The sequence below is a fragment of the Anopheles merus genome, chromosome 2R (assembly GCF_017562075.2).
Source record: "Anopheles merus strain MAF chromosome 2R, AmerM5.1, whole genome shotgun sequence".
Lineage (NCBI taxonomy): Eukaryota > Metazoa > Arthropoda > Insecta > Diptera > Culicidae > Anopheles > Anopheles merus.
Window position 1 is genome coordinate 46,185,257 of NC_054082.1, and position 16,775 is coordinate 46,202,031.

The 16,775-nt window shown below is 43.7% G+C and overlaps 2 protein-coding genes across 6 annotated transcripts in view; both read left to right on the forward strand.

The window, feature by feature from the left end:
• LOC121590049 overlaps window positions 1-2,785 on the forward strand; it is a 100,543-nt gene extending 97,758 nt beyond the window's left edge. For all 5 annotated transcript variants that reach the window (XM_041909394.1, XM_041909393.1, XM_041909396.1 and 2 more), the window contains one exon: window positions 466-2,785. In XM_041909394.1, the coding sequence (XP_041765328.1) occupies window positions 466-2,107 (1,642 nt within the window). In that variant the 3' untranslated portion in view covers window positions 2,108-2,785. The remainder of the gene's footprint in view (window positions 1-465) is intronic.
• Window positions 2,786-4,406: 1,621 nt separating this feature from the next.
• Window positions 4,407-16,641, forward strand: LOC121588167 (tRNA (adenine(58)-N(1))-methyltransferase catalytic subunit TRMT61A). The gene is made up of 3 exons (XM_041905818.1): window positions 4,407-5,147; window positions 16,126-16,295; window positions 16,391-16,641. The coding sequence occupies exons 1-3, from the start codon at window positions 4,520-4,522 to the stop codon at window positions 16,526-16,528; spliced, it is 936 nt and encodes a 311-aa protein (XP_041761752.1). The 5' UTR covers window positions 4,407-4,519; the 3' UTR covers window positions 16,529-16,641.
• Window positions 16,642-16,775: the final 134 nt, after the last annotated feature.

Sequence of the window (16,775 nt, forward strand, 5' to 3'; positions counted from 1 at the left end):
CTGAGTTTTGTGGACGAGTGAGCGCGCGCGCCCGCAAGGAAGCGGATCACCTTAAACGGTACGGCTACACTCTCGCACACAAAAATCATATTGCACACGCGTGCGCGTATTGCTTCTTCCTTTACCCATCCAAACCGAACACGCCTGTACTGTCTGGAACGCAAGGCTTGAGTTTGGGACGCTTTAGGTCGCCAGTTGGAATGGGCAGAACAGAAGGAACAGAACAGTCTCTCCCCGTTGAGACAATACTGACAATGGACAATTTATTTTATGTGTGATCATCCAAAGTTTTGCGCGAGCAAAACGGGGCGAATGAACCCGGTCAGGGAGCCGGCCATCCTGCGTAAAAGTGTGGGAATAAGGGCAGTTTACCGCGTCCTTTTCGTACATTCTTCTTGTTACCGCCTACTATGCGACGATTTTTTTTTTGTTGACTCACACGCATATACCCGCTTCTCGTTTCAGCGATCGTGAAGCATCCGTAATGCTGTCCAACTCGTGGCTCTATCACTACTACACCGTTCAGTCGAAGATGCAGTTCGGCATACCGTTCGAAGGTGCCACCAGGATACCACCGACCGCACCGTACTACCAGCCGAGCGCGACCGGCCACAACCTTTCACCGAGTGGTGCGGGAACGTCAGGCGGTGGGGTAGCCATGGCATCCGGAACGTCGGGCGGAACGCTGACGGCCACCGGCCACGGGCCGTACACAGCACCACACCATTCGCATCATCACGTTCCCGTTGCCTACGGGTATCATTCACCTTCCGGGCAGCATCACAATGGCGGCTCGGTCACTCCGATGCTGCATGCACACCATCACCAGCAAGCTGTAAACAATGGCGCCGGATTGTCGACGGGTGGCGACGAGTATGGAAATCGGGCGGCATACGGCTTTCGGTTGGACTCCACCGGCCAACCGGTAGACTATAGTGGAGGACATCCCACTCCACCGACATCGGCACCACCGGCTATTGGCAATCCGGTAGCGATTCCCATTCCGGTCGTGCAAGTGACACCGCACATCCGATGTCACAATGGAGGCGGTGGTGGTGGTGGTGGTGCAGGGAATTCTTCCAACAGCGACCAGGGCGCAAGTGGCAACGGATCCAGTGGGAATGGAACTCCCAACAGTCATCAATCGAGCGGTGGAAGTGGAAGTGACCGTCATAATGGGACACCACCAGCGAAGAAACGAAACATTAACCGGCTAGAACCAATCTACATCCCGGAAAATGGACAATCTGAGTCGACCGAAGTTTCCGCGATAGAGCTACAGGCCAACTCTGCGGCGTTACATCAGCAAGACAACGCCGGGGCGGGAGGTGTTACTAATGGACTCAATCACCTGAGCAGCTCTATCGATGGTGGAGGATCCCTCGGAAATGGTAGCGGGCAAGGTGGTGGAGGTGGTGGTGGAGGGGGTTTGCAGACGATGCTATTAGGCAGTCGCACTTCCATCGGGCGGTTACACTCCAAATCCGCGCTACTTCCCACCACGGTGTCGAATCTCTCCAACGAACCAACTGACTTCATGGAACAATGGAACCCAAGTCCACCCTGGTCGGATACTACCGCCCAGAAGGTGCCAGACATCACGCACCAAGAGCTCTCCCCGTACATGACTACAACACCTCCAACGCCGACCAGTGCGCCACATCAGCATCACACTGGCGGTTATCCGACGACAACCACGTTCTCCTTTGACTGGATGCCGGAACAGTTTGTACCGATCGCAACCGACTGCACAGGCAGCACGCTCGTACCAGTGACCAGCAATGCAGTATCGCAGACGGCAGGCTCTGGCACATCCTCAATTTCCTGTCTGTCCGCTAACAGTAGCCATGTCAGTTCGGCAGCGGGAAACATGGGCTGTGTGCTTCCTCCCAGCTGTCTAACGCAGGAAGGGTTACCGATCCCCGGACTAGCCTTACCTATGCCTGTGCCGCTGCAAATACCTCCCCCTCCTTGGCCATCGGACCATCGGCTGTTGGCACTGGATGGTGCAGCAGGATCGACGACAGCATCTGCATCACCGGGCAGTGGTTCGGGAGTGGAACGAAAGCCTCTGGACGACCATCAAGATCAGCGAAGATCTCACTGACCCACGATCACAGCTAGCTAGCCTACACTTCAAAGCAGTCAGCCGTGGGAAGGGTATTACGGGATAGGCGTTTAATTTATTTATTTCACAAGGCGTATGCACTACTGTTATGTAAGGATTTTTATTAATTAATGTGTAGCACGTTCGAACGAACTGTACATCTTCCGCATCAGTATTTGTTATTAGCAAAGGTTTCAAGCGCATCGATGGAGAGAGCATTGCCTACCATTGCTGTCGTTTATGTGTATTGTACGTATGGTTAATTTATTTCAAAAAGGCAAATACAATTCGCTTGTTAGTCGCAATGGATATCAACTGTGTTTGTGCATAGTTCATTTTACCGTTGGACAATATTTATTTTCCCTGTTGAAGTAACTCTTCGACGCAAAAACTGATATAGGGAATGCGCATATTTGTTGATTGTGTACATACAAAACATAATGTTGTTTTGTTTAATGTGAATAAACTCGCATAGCCTGTATCGTACTAAGGGTGGGCTTACGCTTGACTTTCGTCCGATGTCATCCGTCCGAATGGTTAGATTAGTAACAAAAGTATTACGATACGATACGAAAACCCGATACGCGGCGATATCAAATAGTGCACTTCCTTTTCTTAGTGATTAAGTTTTGTTATACCTATGATATAATGGAATGAATGAGAAAAATGAGAAAACAACGCAAAATAGTTTCTTTTTATTTTCCTGTTGTTGGTTATTTCTAAGAAAGAAAATTTACATTTGCTCATAATTTGGTCATGTTATTGGATTGGATTTTCTACGTCATTACCAGATCATCGAATCGAATCTTAAAAGAGATCAACAATTTGTTCTGATAATGATGAGCCAGCATTTTGAACAGGTCTGGTCGCCTTATAGATTGCCACACAGGATGTACTTTTAAACCAATAAATTTTGTTTTTGCACGAAAAAGTAACATCTTTTGCCTTTTTTTTAATTTCTTTTCATTTGACGCAATGGTACAAACTTCGGAAAACATCTTCTATAAGACAACCCAAATCCTTACGGTGATGATATAAACAACATTGCTCTGTGACACTCCTGTGTATCTGAAATTTAAGAAGGGATGGGACTGGCAGTAGAAAACCAACAGGTGGCACCAACAGCGGCCCTAACAATTCCAGACTGACGTAGGGCTGACGTAGAGATAATTGAACGCACGTTTCAGATTTCACCTATCGGGGCAAAGGTCATTACCGACAATAGCATGGAATCTAAGCTAAGCGCAAGGACGCTGGCTGCCATCCAGTCATTCTATAGCCTGATGAAGCAGTTATCTTTAAAAAACCTTTCGCAACAGATAATCAAGGGACTATATCACACCAGTACTCACATACGTTTCTGAAACAAAAATACTGATCATATCTAACGTAATCTCGCCTTGTTACATGCCTGAACCAAGACGACCCAGTCCTTCCTTCCTAGGGGCGAGGTAGATCCTAGACGAGGTGGAAAAATGACATCCGGTGAATTGTAGGAATTGCAAGCGCCGCTTCAAACACATCATTGAATGCAGAACATAAGGCATTATTGAAATCGGACACAAAAAGCTGACGTTACTTCACCTTACATATGTAGAACTTCCTGTTAGGAATTTACTCAAGTCCCCGACTCCAGCGAGTTTGATTGTTTGGACTTGTTAATAGGTTTTTCATGTCATTTTTTTCGTCAAGTCAAAGTTCAACTCATTCTAATCTCATAAAAGCTCTTTTCTAATGATGTCGTATCAATTCCTTCTTTTTGTTGATTAAAGTACTCCAAGTCGTGCAAGATTTTGGGATTTGTGAGTGCCTCATCAGCATCGAGCGTGTAATCCCATAACACATGGCTGCTATTTTTACCGGTGTTCTGATCCTCACATATGTCAATGCTTTCTCTAGTTGATGCCATCTGTACATTACCAGTTCATATAAGAAGTAAAATAAATTTAAAAAATCAGTGTTCATCTTTCCCTACGACATACTGTTCGTCTTGCCACTTTGACGTTAGGATCCTTTAACTACTTCAAAACAATTTGTTTATTACTTTTATTGCCGTTCTTTCGCCAGTATTTAAAATTTCACCAGCCTTATGATCCCAATAAGTAATTCATTTATTTATACTGCAGAAAGTATGAAATCATCATGAATTTGTGGAAAGTGTCCGTCTTTCCCGCAGTGTCCGTACATCCCTAACATACAATTCAAATTTGTCATCCAACGCGACCATTCGAAAAACCTCCCGTTTGCCATTCGGTACACCGCTGTCAGCTGTCAATCCCATGCCGGTCGCTCTATTTGTAAACAAATCGGTAGCGTGTTGCTTCACACGTGCAAATTTAAACTGAAAATAGTGTAGTCGACTGTATTTCTTTCAATTCCGCGAGTTGCTCGTTTTTTAATCGTTCAATAGCAATGAGTTTTGCCGGTCCTAAAGAAATCATTGCAGAAGGCGATACCGTCGTACTGTATCTAACACCCGCCTTGATGCATACGATCGACGCGGTGCCGCAAATTCGCAACAAGAAAAACGAAATGATCGAGTACGTGTTCCAAACCAGTTTCGGTGCTTTGAAGGTGCGTGATCTGATCGGAGTCCGGTACGGTTCGCGCGTACAGCTCACCAAGGGCTGGGCCCACGTCCTGCAACCGAACCCGGAATTGTGGACCCAAACACTGCCCCATCGGACGCAGATTCTCTACACGCCCGACATCAGCATGATACTGTATCAGCTGGAAGTGCGTCCCGGGAGCGTTGTGATCGAGTCTGGGACCGGTTCCGGTTCTCTATCCCACTACTTCCTGCGTGCCATCCGCCCGTCGGGCCACCTGCACACGTTCGATTTTCACGAGGAGCGTGTGGCGAAGGCGCGCGAAGAGTTTGTCGCCCACGGGCTGGGCGACAATGTGACCGTGCGCCAGCGGGATGTGTGCGAACAGGGATTCGGTGACGAGCTGAACGGTGTTGCGGATGCCGTGTTTCTCGATCTGCCGGCACCGCAGCTTGCCGTACCGTATGCGGCAAAAGCGCTGAAAAATGAAGGTAAGCTACTCCCAATTAAACAACGATAATGGCTTTTCCCTTTCCACCTCCCAACCGGGCGAAGGGGCTATATGGAGAAAAATAGCTTTTAAATCTGTTACAGCTACAGTAGTCCTGGTGACACATGCGGCTAACAATCGGCCCGTGCACACCCTGCGGTGTGCACCTTTCGCATTCTACTGCATGCGCAGCGAGGCACCTTTCCTTGACCCGCGGGTTCGTATTCAGTGAACAATTAATTTTTCTTGCACACTATGCGGAATGATTTATCGGGTGTCATAAATTATTTGTGACGCATAAACGATCCCGACTGGTTGTGGTGGTTTTTTTTTGGTACCGTGGATATGGGATGTAAATAAAAAAACAACTATCACACCTTCACCATCTATTTGCCCAATCTGAGCGCATTTCAATTGTGTGCAAAGTATTAATTCACGTGTAGCACGGTGGTCTGATGGATGATCGCAAAATTGATTCATTAAAAAGAGAAAATAGCAATATATACATAAGGCTACGCAAGTGATGTTTATTGCGATCGTGTAACAAGCGGGGAAGATATTAACAACGTTCCGATATGGTCTTTGTTTTTTGATAAATTGCTAACTGTAACGGAACGATCATTTATATGCATTGTGTTCTGCCTGAAGTGAAAAGGTCTTTTTACGTATTACGATGTAAATTTAAATTATTTTCCTACCACCATCACCATACAAAACTAAGTAATATGTAAAATCGTGTTGTTAAAATCTATTCTTTTATAGATTTCTATTTAAATGTTATTTTGTCTGGTGGTCTTGGTTAAATGTTGGACACACCAGTTGTGGATCAACTCGCATTCAGACTTCATCCCCTTTGTAGCATAGTATCCATAGTATAGTATAGCATAGTTGGGTGGTCGAACGATAAGAAGCAGATAATAAAGTCTAGCACTGATCGGGTATGATCTTGTCATATTATTAGTTGTATGGTAGCCAGTGGCGTATTTAACGGTAAGCAAAGTAAGCAACTGCGGGGGGCCCGGAATCTTTAGTCCATTATCCATTTAATGCATTAGTCCGCGCTAGACGAACCCTAAGCAACCCCCCTCCCTCCGGCAACAGCAAAATTTAAGTTGAAATGTTACATGTTATAAAGACGGATGCCGAGTACCCCCCGGTAATCAAGTACAAAGGGGCCTCAACAATTCTTACTGCTTAGGGCCCCCGACGCTGTAAACCCGCTACTGATAGTAGCCATATGCATCATATCATATAAATTGTTTAATTACACTTGTTAAACTGCACAACATGAATTCTTAATCTGATGTTATGTTGATTTCCAAATTTCAATATTCCTTGTTTAATATTTGTCCGTTCTTTCAATTTTATATACAGATAATCAGCCGTGCAAAAGAACGAATAGAATTAGTACGATTACAAAACAATTTCCTGTTAATATTCTATTCAATCACGTTTGCTTGATTTGCAGAATTCTGTTATATTTCATAGCAATGGTAAATGTTGGTTCCAGAATAATATATCAAATATCTTTATTTTGTACAAAACGAAACTATCATGATTTTTCAACCCACCAATGAATTTTAAATATTTATTAATATTGTAAATAATAGCTTAAATCGATCAATAATGCCTTTACCAACCTTTTCGAATAATTCAATGCTCTGCAGGCTTTGACCTAAATGTTCGGAACAGTTTATTGTTTTAATAGCAAACATGTTACCGAATTTACTTTAGCCTACAGCAATATTACGTCAAAATTTCTAATATTTATCAAAACTTGGCCTTTTATGCACCAACAAAAGAATACTGAGTTGGTTAATTATCTATCTATTCTATTCTAACGAAAGATTTTATTGTTCAGAACGGTGCAAATACTTGGTGCACAGAATATCCATTTATTTGGTATTCTATGCACTATACTGCAATGCATATTCTTTGAAATATCACCAAAAATAACATCTCCCGTTTACGTTTACTCGATCAGTAAACCAGTATCAGTAGATCGTTTTCTTTAGTAGAGCTTATAAGTAATTTTGCACTAATATGGGTTTTGTCATGAAATTTATCACATCAAATCAAAAATTTGAATGATGTCTAAAATATTTCTAAAATCACCTTAAAATCTTGTACAACTTAACAACATGATCGTCATGGTCTCAAACTTCGTATGGAACGTAGTACCAAAGACTGACCATCAAACTGCGTAGGTACTAAACAAGTCTCAAAAGGGTGTATTATCGCTAAAAATGAAGAAAAGGCACGGGCCCCACGCAGTCACTCCTCGGATACAAAATATCCCCAGTACTTTGCGCGAGATTAAGAATAGCAAATGAGATATAGAACCTATTTATTCCTCTTGATGCAAAGATTACCTAAACTAGAAATCGCTCAAATGCAATCCTTTATCTGAATAAAACATTTAATTTAATGGTAAAAATAATAAAATACAACTCATCCAAATAGTTTCTTTCTCCGCACTTCAACGCTTCACACGAGGATCATTATGTTCACCATTGATCCTCAATTTAAAGAAACATTGTCTACTCCAGCCACCTCATTAAACTGCTTCATGGAGGCCGAATAAACAGCACTAAAAAAAAAAAAAAGACTTCCAGTCCTTTCTCGCAACGACACCGATACACTACGGTAGCTGTAGGCAAGAACCAAAGCTAATGAATAAATATTCTTCTACTTGTCTAGATTCGGTTCTATTGCAATATCAATCACCACGTCTAAAATCCGCCCGTACCGATCCCTGGTGGGGCCTTTCCGATCGGTGGCAGCGCAGTGCGCACCATGATTCACCAGTGCAGGCAGCGCGCGCGGTCCTTTGAACTTGCCTTTGAAGTGCAGATATGGTTAAATTACGGATTGCTTATTCCTTACTTACCAACTCTCACCCCGCATTGTTCCAATTCCCCGGGTCCCGGTACTATTTGGACGCTGCATGTCCGCACCGGTCACTCGTACCAAATTAAGCAAAAATGAAAATTGCCATCATTTATTAACAGACCGAAAGTCTTTTGCCTGGCCCGGCCGCCCGGGGTCGGAGATTTGCATTTACTTCCTTTGGTAGATTCCTGGAGTACGAAAATGTTCCCGTGTCTGTGTGTGTGTGTGTGTGTGTGTGTGTGTGTGTGTGTGTGTGTGTGTGTGTGTGTGTGTGTGGTGTGTGTGTGTGTGTGTGTGTGTGTGTGTGTGTGTGTGTGTGTGTGTGGTGTGTGTGTGTGTGTGTGTGTGTGTGTGTGTGTGTGTGTGTGTGTGTGTGTGTGTGTGTGTGTGTGTGTGTGTTGTGTGTGTGTGTGTGTGTGTGTGTGTGTGTGTGTGTGTGTGTGTGTGTGTGTGTGTGTGTGGTGTGTGTGTGTGTGTGTGTGTGTGTGTGTGTGTGTGTGTGTGTGGTGTGTGTGTGTGTGTGTGTGGTGTGTGTGTGTGTGTGTGTGTGTGTGTGTGTGTGTGTGTGTGCACCTTTTGCTTTTTGTTAATTCTCAATGAATGCGAAATTGAAAGACTTGGAGTACAAACAAAAAATCAACTACACCAGTTGGCAGCATAGTAGTGTACCTCAATAGTGCGGAGTTGCGATGTCCTTTCTTTAGCACCCGCGCTGTGTCCCAAGCCCGGATCGGAGGAAGCCGCATGCACGAGAAGGTGATAAAGAACGGAGCGCGAAATTCGCAATCCGCGAAACGGTCCGCGGACCAGCACTATTCATCTATTCAACAGTCACACCCTACTGCTGTCGCCGTCGATCGAGTGAGAGAGAGAGAGGCCGGCGCGTGTCAACCGATCGGTAGGAATGGAAGGCGTACCAAGCAACGAACCCCCAGGAAAAGGTGCAGGGAATAGTCAGGGTGTGTTTTGTGGTGGTAGAATTTATGTACATTGTCACCCCTCGTCGTCGCCGGGGACGAATGGGAACAGTTGACAGAGCGCTTGACACTCTTTCGGGCTTGTGGACGGCGTGTAAAACAAACCGGGTGGATCGTTGGTGCGCCGCACAAGGAAAAGTGTGGGGCGTGGAATTCAAACTGGATCTGGCGAGTGCTGTTCTGGACGCGTCCCCGCATAGTGAAGCTTTTTGAAGTGGAACTCCCGCCCTACTCGAAAAGGGAAACAGTATTTATTGGGGAACGGGAAGGTGGAAGTGTTTTGACTATTCCTGGTGCCGCGGCTGTAAAATCCTGCCTGGACGGTGTGGGCCAGATCGCGTGGAAGAATGCGTCGGAAGAGTGATGAAGCAACGGGCGAACATAATTCTTGCGGTACGCGCAGTAGTTTGTCAAGCAGCAATTGAAATGGTCCATTTCATTCGCCGTTGTGGACAGTTTCGTTTGGTACAGAATCCACCCAAGAGGGACAGAAGGTTACTTTTGTTTGAGCGATTGTTTTCGCCTATTTTTGCGGCAGTGTACAAACTTTCAAATGGAGAGCATCAACGATTTAATTTTTGAACGATTTTAAGGCATTCGTTTGTTAATGTAATTTTCCCACTTGTTTATAACAAAAATTTCGTATAGAATAGAGCCGAGGCCCACTGCCGTACAATGGACACCTGGTAGCAGCCTATGTCAAAATACTCTACTCGCACCATCCGTATTGTTGAATAGCTACGATGCGATTAATTAATTTTTCTTTTCACTTTTGATGCTGCCATATACAAACATCGAAAGAGAGAACAAGGCATAGAGGCGCAATAGCAACTGAAATGCCCCATCAGGAGCGTCGGCTTGTGGTGCGGCAAAGTTAAAAAGAAACATACTACTCCTACTTCCCCCAAACGCATCGGGAGAAACGTCGGTTTGGACATCGGTTCGGCAAAGCATTGCGCCATGCGGTGTGGTATAGAAGGAAGTCACACACACACACCGAGGATCGCCAGACCAGGCTTGCAGACAGGCAGGCAGGCAGACAGTACGATCGGCAACGCGCGCGACAAGCTGTTGAGCGGTTGTTGACAAGCTCCACGAATCTGTGTGTTTCGTTGCGTCAAAACATAGAAATCCGCTTCCCGCACACGCTACTCAATGGCCAATTGTTTTGACCGATAACGGATGGACACTGGTGCGGCCTGTGACTGTGACTGCGAGATTGTGGTGCGCAACACAGCAGCGACTAGATTAATCGTCGTTCGCTGCCATGTGCTGCCTGCCGGTAGATGTTTTCGATGAATGTCAACATCGAATCACACCTGCAACGTGCAAAAGAGCCCAGTGCCGGTGAATTCTTGTGGGTCACATCAGTTTATCGCTGAAAACACAGGAAAGTGTGTGTTGACGAGTTTTAGGAGTAACATCTGGTACGATGTTTGATGATCGTGTACAGAAGCGGAAGATCCCGTGTGGAAGATACAAACCAACTAAAGTGGACATTCTTGCGTTATGAGAAGGCATTTCTGGACAACACTCAGTGTCGTTATGACAATTTATGTAACAAATTTAAATGTAAAAGCAAAATGTCTTACCAATAATAGACAACATCAGGTCTTTTGAAGGGATAACCATAGTTCAGCATATACTGTACTAAAAAAATCATCAGAAGCTTGAGTTGTTGCCTCGCATCTAGCTCCCAATGTGTACTCGGAAGCAGTTTTTGGCCATAGCACAGTACCTGAACCTTTCCTTTTGCAATTGCTTCGCGTGCACGCGTAGCCGACGATTGATCGTACCATAGGATGGTGAATTGAATGATTTATTAACAAACGATTCTCTCACATTGCTACCACCGGGGGCGGCCGTTGGACACATACAAAGTCTCTCGAAGCCTTGCGATGCGTTTAGACATCAAGTTTTTCCGCTAGTACATCCACAAACTCCTCCATTCCCCTCTTTTCCACACATCATGCGTTAGCGTAAGATCAAAGACACGGCGAACGGTGGGATAACGGCGTCCCCGGTTCCCTTGTGACAGACGAATGAAGATTGTTTGCGTGAATGCAGTTCCCTCGATTGGTCGACTCCTCTACAACACCATCACCGTTCACCGTGCAAGTGTGGTGCCGGTTGCGTTTGGAGAGAAATTGGCACACGTTTATTAAGATTCGGTAAAGGAAAACAAGTACAAATGCCCGTGGGTACAGGTGCGGATTCAGGCAATATCATCTCATACGCGCACTGCAGGGGGTTCAAATGTCGCCAAAGCACTGAACTAAGTCTTCGTTATAGTAGGCATTCTATGGGAATACAGTTCCCGGACGAGGGGCAAGTTGATTTCCTTATAAAGCCTTATAGAGAAATCCTAACCGCCGAGGTCTCAAACCAAAATGAACCACTTTCGTGCGATGGGGTTCCTTGTCTTTACTGGTTTTTAAGACACTTTTGCACGTGGTGTACGTTGCAAAGATATGTGCATACTGAACAGAACCAGTTATTTATGTTCACTTCCTAAACGTTGCTAAAGGGCGCAGACAATCCATTTAACCTCGTTTTCTTCTTTTTCGTTTGTAGAATTACTAGAATTGGTTTATTGTTCCAAGTAAACGGAAATTCTTTATTTGCGTTACTGGCGGCCGTCAGTCGATTATGAACTTTAGTTAGTCGGTCTTGTACTACAGTTGTCAACTCGCACGACTTTACAACATGCCCGTCATGGATTCAAGTTCCGAATGGACCGTATCCCTATACGTAGGACTTGGCTATTCTATTACGGGTAATCAATGAGTCACTGATGGTACAGGCAGACCTTGACCGACAACGGTTGTTGTGCCAAAGAAGAAGAAGAAGTTATCATAAATGAGTAGTTGACACCGTGGCAACATTGAAGTGATTTTGTATGGAGTGTTTATAACCGTATCAATAAACGATGCGCAATCTCAGATTGCGCATATATTTATCGGTCAAAGGGATCGGTTTGATATATTTATCTGTCAAAAAATGACGTTTATAGCTCAGGGCTGGCTACGCGAAATGACATATGTTTTGATAAAACGAATATATGCCCAATCTGAGATTGCGCATCGTGTATTAATACGGTAAGATTTTAGCCTCCAACTGTCAAACTCCATATAAAAAGCTGACTAGAATCGTGAAGGGCCCCACTTCCAGTGTTCAGTTGAGGTGTAAGGAAGTGTAATGTATTGAAATAGGAGTAGAATAGTTAGAGCTCAAATGCAACGGAAAACACACGCTGGTGACAATATTTTTTTCTGCACAAATAGTCGTTTACTATGCAGGCAACTTTGAACAAGCAAAGTGATCGTGTTTATCCAGCATGTCTTCGTGATATGCTCCAGCCGATAAAATAAATGTCGTACGATTTCTAAATTCATCTCCAGAGTTGGTTTGTGATTTGCCAAAAAGGGAAATATTCATTGACAGAAGCGTAAAACTAAACAAGAAGTACTATTTGCAATATTTAAATGCAATATTTAATGCAAATAGAAGTACTATTTGCAAAAGTAAATTTGGGACGAAATGCCAAATGAAGTTCTGCGTGCGGTTTGCAATGACAATGAAAAGCGTTTACAGGCCGTTATCAAATACAATCGAGAATGATTTGAACTTCACCTAGTACAATGTAATTTTACAACTTAAATGTGTCGTAGATATCGATTCCGCACATACCTATATAAAATAAAATAGTATAAATTTTAAACACAGTGCATCATTTTTCCATTGCCTTCCTGTGACTCTGTTCAGTACTAAGTGACCTGTGAAACAATTTATTATGCGTTTGAGGGGCTAAAGGATCATGCCACACAACATTTGAACCTCAAACCTGCTAGAAGTTAAGTTAACATTCTCACAGGTTTAGTAGTCTCGTACTTGATGTATAGCACAAAAAAATACTTAGAACATTTCTCACGGTTACATGCGCAATAACAATCATACAAAAAATTTATAGCGCAATTCATTGATGGAATTAATTCCTGCAAATCGAAACTCGATAGGTTGTCACGTTGAATCAGCGAGAGGTGCGGCCGATCACCGACAAGAACGTAACAACCCAAATATAGAGCTACGATCACCACATGATCCAGTCCGTAAGAGAACGCTCTCTTGCCAACATCGTTCCATCTCTTCCATTTCCGGAGTGTGAACAGCATCGATCCGGAAACGCCACATGATGTGTTTGTGAATGTATTTTTTAAAGGTGATAAAAACTACAGATATCGATCTGCTGAAACGGTGAGTCGTCTGATCACCGAGGCCTGGAGACCGTATTGCTGCCATTAAGTCTAATGATGTTGACAGATAATTTTTATCTTTTCTGTGATTCAGCAGCAAATAAAAAAATGCCCACTTAAGTGAAGGAATTGATCGATTTGCGATGTGGGACAGATTGAACCGATGGGGCCGTGGGACGATGAAATTCGGGAACATCGTGTCGATCGATTATTTATGCACATATCTTATCCTGCGCTAAAGTGTACTTCCAGTGCTTTGCCGCGCGGTGGATTTGATTGCACTTTCTCTTCCTTCCTTGTCGTTTGGAGCAGGTTGAATGACAGACTCCCAAAAGCGAAAACAGATGTGCTGGTAGAGGGCGAATTGCGTGTATATCAATGAAATCGAACTGACATTTAGCATCACCAGGTGAAAGATCTTTGAAAGAATACGTGTCAAGTTGTTAAGATCTCCAATCTCCAATCAAATGGTGGTAAATTCTAATGGAGTTTTAGTATTTTTACCTAACCTAACCTAATCGAAAGCAATGCGCGATCGAATCCAAAACACGGTAATTACATGTACAGCTTTTCGGAAATGTACGAGCTGTAACATGATCAAACACACACCCCATCTTTTTGATGGGCGGAGGGACAGGACAGGACCAACCGCAGAAGCATGAAAGGCCACGATTCTTCTTACCATATCCATTCACAACCCCACTTGCTCTGTCCCGTCTCTTCCTTTGCCATTTTATTTCATCTGTCAGTGGCTGTCCGATAACGATAATGAGACTGCCACTTCGTTGCATTATTCATGGCGCACTTGCACGAGAGTTGCCGCTCCTGCTCCTCTACGAGAGCTGAGGTCAAACGGTGGCTCCCCAAGCGTACCCAGAAGTGTTAAAAGGAAACTGTGAAAGTTTCCTTCTGTCTGAATGTATGTTGCACACCTTTTCGCACCCCCTCACCCCCCCCCCCCCCCTCCAGTTGATCCCCATGATCCGCCATGCAGTCTGCTAAAAACCGATGTCGAAATCGTTAAAATTGCCAATTGCCTAAGAATCGAAAAACAGACCGTGGTGTGGTGTGTGGTAGTGGTTGAACCTGGTGGTCGTTGCAACGATGACGATCGGTTAAAGCGCATGCCAATCCTGACAAGGGGTAGATTTATTGCATTTTCCCACCGACGACGAATGTGGAATGATGTCCGTGGATGTGTTTCTGTTGCAATTTCGTTTTGCTTTCGGTGGTGGTGGTTGTTGTGTTGCTGCTGCTGCTGCTTCTGCTGCTACTTCTACATTAATTGACTTCCAATTTGGCACAGGTGTCGTTCTGTTACGATGACGATGTTTTGGGTCAGAGATATGTGCGTGGAGTGAACTTTGCATGAATGCGAACTTGTGAAGCATATCACTTTGCATAATTTAATGCAGCAATTCAAAGACGTTTAATGTACTGTTGAATTGTAGCCGTTTATTATTCCAACTCTTATAATCTCTGCTTGGTATTAGGAACGTACGAAACGGGCAGCTATTCATCTTTTTATTCATTACATAATTTACTATCCGTTTTCAATAGTTTTTATTGACTTGTATTACCATATCCGTTCCTCAATGGGTCTCAATTCATTGCAGTCATAAGGACGACAACCCTTAAATATGAATCGCTTTCAATTACGTTTGGATCTTTTTCTGGACATAATTCCGAGCAATTCAGCAAACTTGATTAAACCACTAGGATAATTCAGCAAACTTGATTAAACTACTAGGATAATCTGTGCACTTGCCACCCGACCTAACCGTTTTCAGTTCTGCTCTTAAATGCCTCAGGGAGTTTGTATGATGGCATGGAGCTTTATTGGAAATAATCATGTATTTATTAGTCATGTCGGGTTAGTTACATTTAAATTATAACTATATTAACTGGATGACTGTTTAATTGGATGAAATTTAATAAAAATAAAGTTAATGCCATATAATCTATGGGATTTCTGATGATTGTCTACGATAAACATAAATTTCCTCCGCATCCGAACTATCCGCCGTCAACGATTGAATGCTTTAATTGATAAAAAAAGGAATTACTTTGAAAAAACTACTAGCTATTGTTTTGTTTTGAGATAGTGGTACAAAAAAACATTCCCAACTGTAAATGTTTTAACGGTCCAAGAATCTGACATCTAATAGCGACTAACTGGAGAGAAATAATAATAGCGACTAATAGCGACATCTAATGTATGACAACTGGAGGGAAAGTTTTAATTTGATCATCTCAAAAGACCAGAGACGAATGAATCACAGAGAAAGAGAGTTGAGGGAAATTACATTTTATAGCTTAATGGATAAAATTATCTTCGTGCTTATGCTGAAGAATTTCTGCCTTTACCATCAGTCAGTCTTGGAGGAAGGATAAGGTTGATTCTATCCAAATCCGTGAATTAAAGATCACATCAATTTAGAAGAAATCGTCATCGTTGCAGTTCAAGTTCTTCTACTTTTACAGAATTTTCCTGATATTCCACATTTTTGTTACTGAATGCAGTTTGCCAATTAAATGCATCGTTCCTTACTGTTGGGAACTAAAACCAAGGCGGATTAAATTTTTTGCCAAAACGATTTATTATAGTAATATTACGCGCCAAAAAATTGTCCGTTTTTCTGCGGTTGGTTTAGAAAAGGGCTCGTTCCTGTCTTGCGGCATTTTTAAACCCTTTTCTTCGGTTTTGCTTCGTGCCTTGATCGTTTCACGCCTACGCTTGTTTTAAATGTCCTGTTTATGACAGGTAGTTGAATACCTTTGGTGCGAGGTTCCAACACTTACACTATAGCAAATAATTCAAACCTGCCCGCATTCACTCTGTTTTTTCTTCTTTTAGGTGGACGCATTTGCTCATTTTCACCCTGCATCGAACAGTCGATGCGAGTCTGCGAGGCACTTGGGAAGTGTGGTTTCATCGAGGTGCAGAACATTGAGGTACTACAGGTAGAAGATTGCGTACGCACACGCAACGTACCGGTAATGGAGCTTGATTTTCTCAAAACGAAGGTAATCCATCCTGTTCCCTCCCCCCATAAATCCACTATGCGTACCACTAACGAATTACTCAATTCTTGCACTCTTCTTCCGTGGTGGCATCGCAGCGTACGGAGACGGACGGAAAGGACATGAAAACGCCACGGGAAAGCAAAAAGTACATAACCTCCACCGCCCCAAACACGATGGCTGGACATACCGGGTACCTAACTATTGCGGAGTTGCCACCCCTTTTTGCCCGGTAATAACTATCCCCCCAACGGATTGTGAGCCATGGAAATTGGAGTAATTCTAAGTGACAAGTTTCAAGCTGAAAACTTTGCATACAATAAAAGCGAAAGAAATGGTAACGACCACACTGAGACACTCTAAAGGAAGTTTTGTGCGTTTCGAAATTGGAGCTATAATACCGCAGCATTTGAGCAGTGCGGCTTTTGTTTCGGCATTTTTCTTCTTCCACTTCACTAGTTTTCCGACCGTCGTTCCGATCGA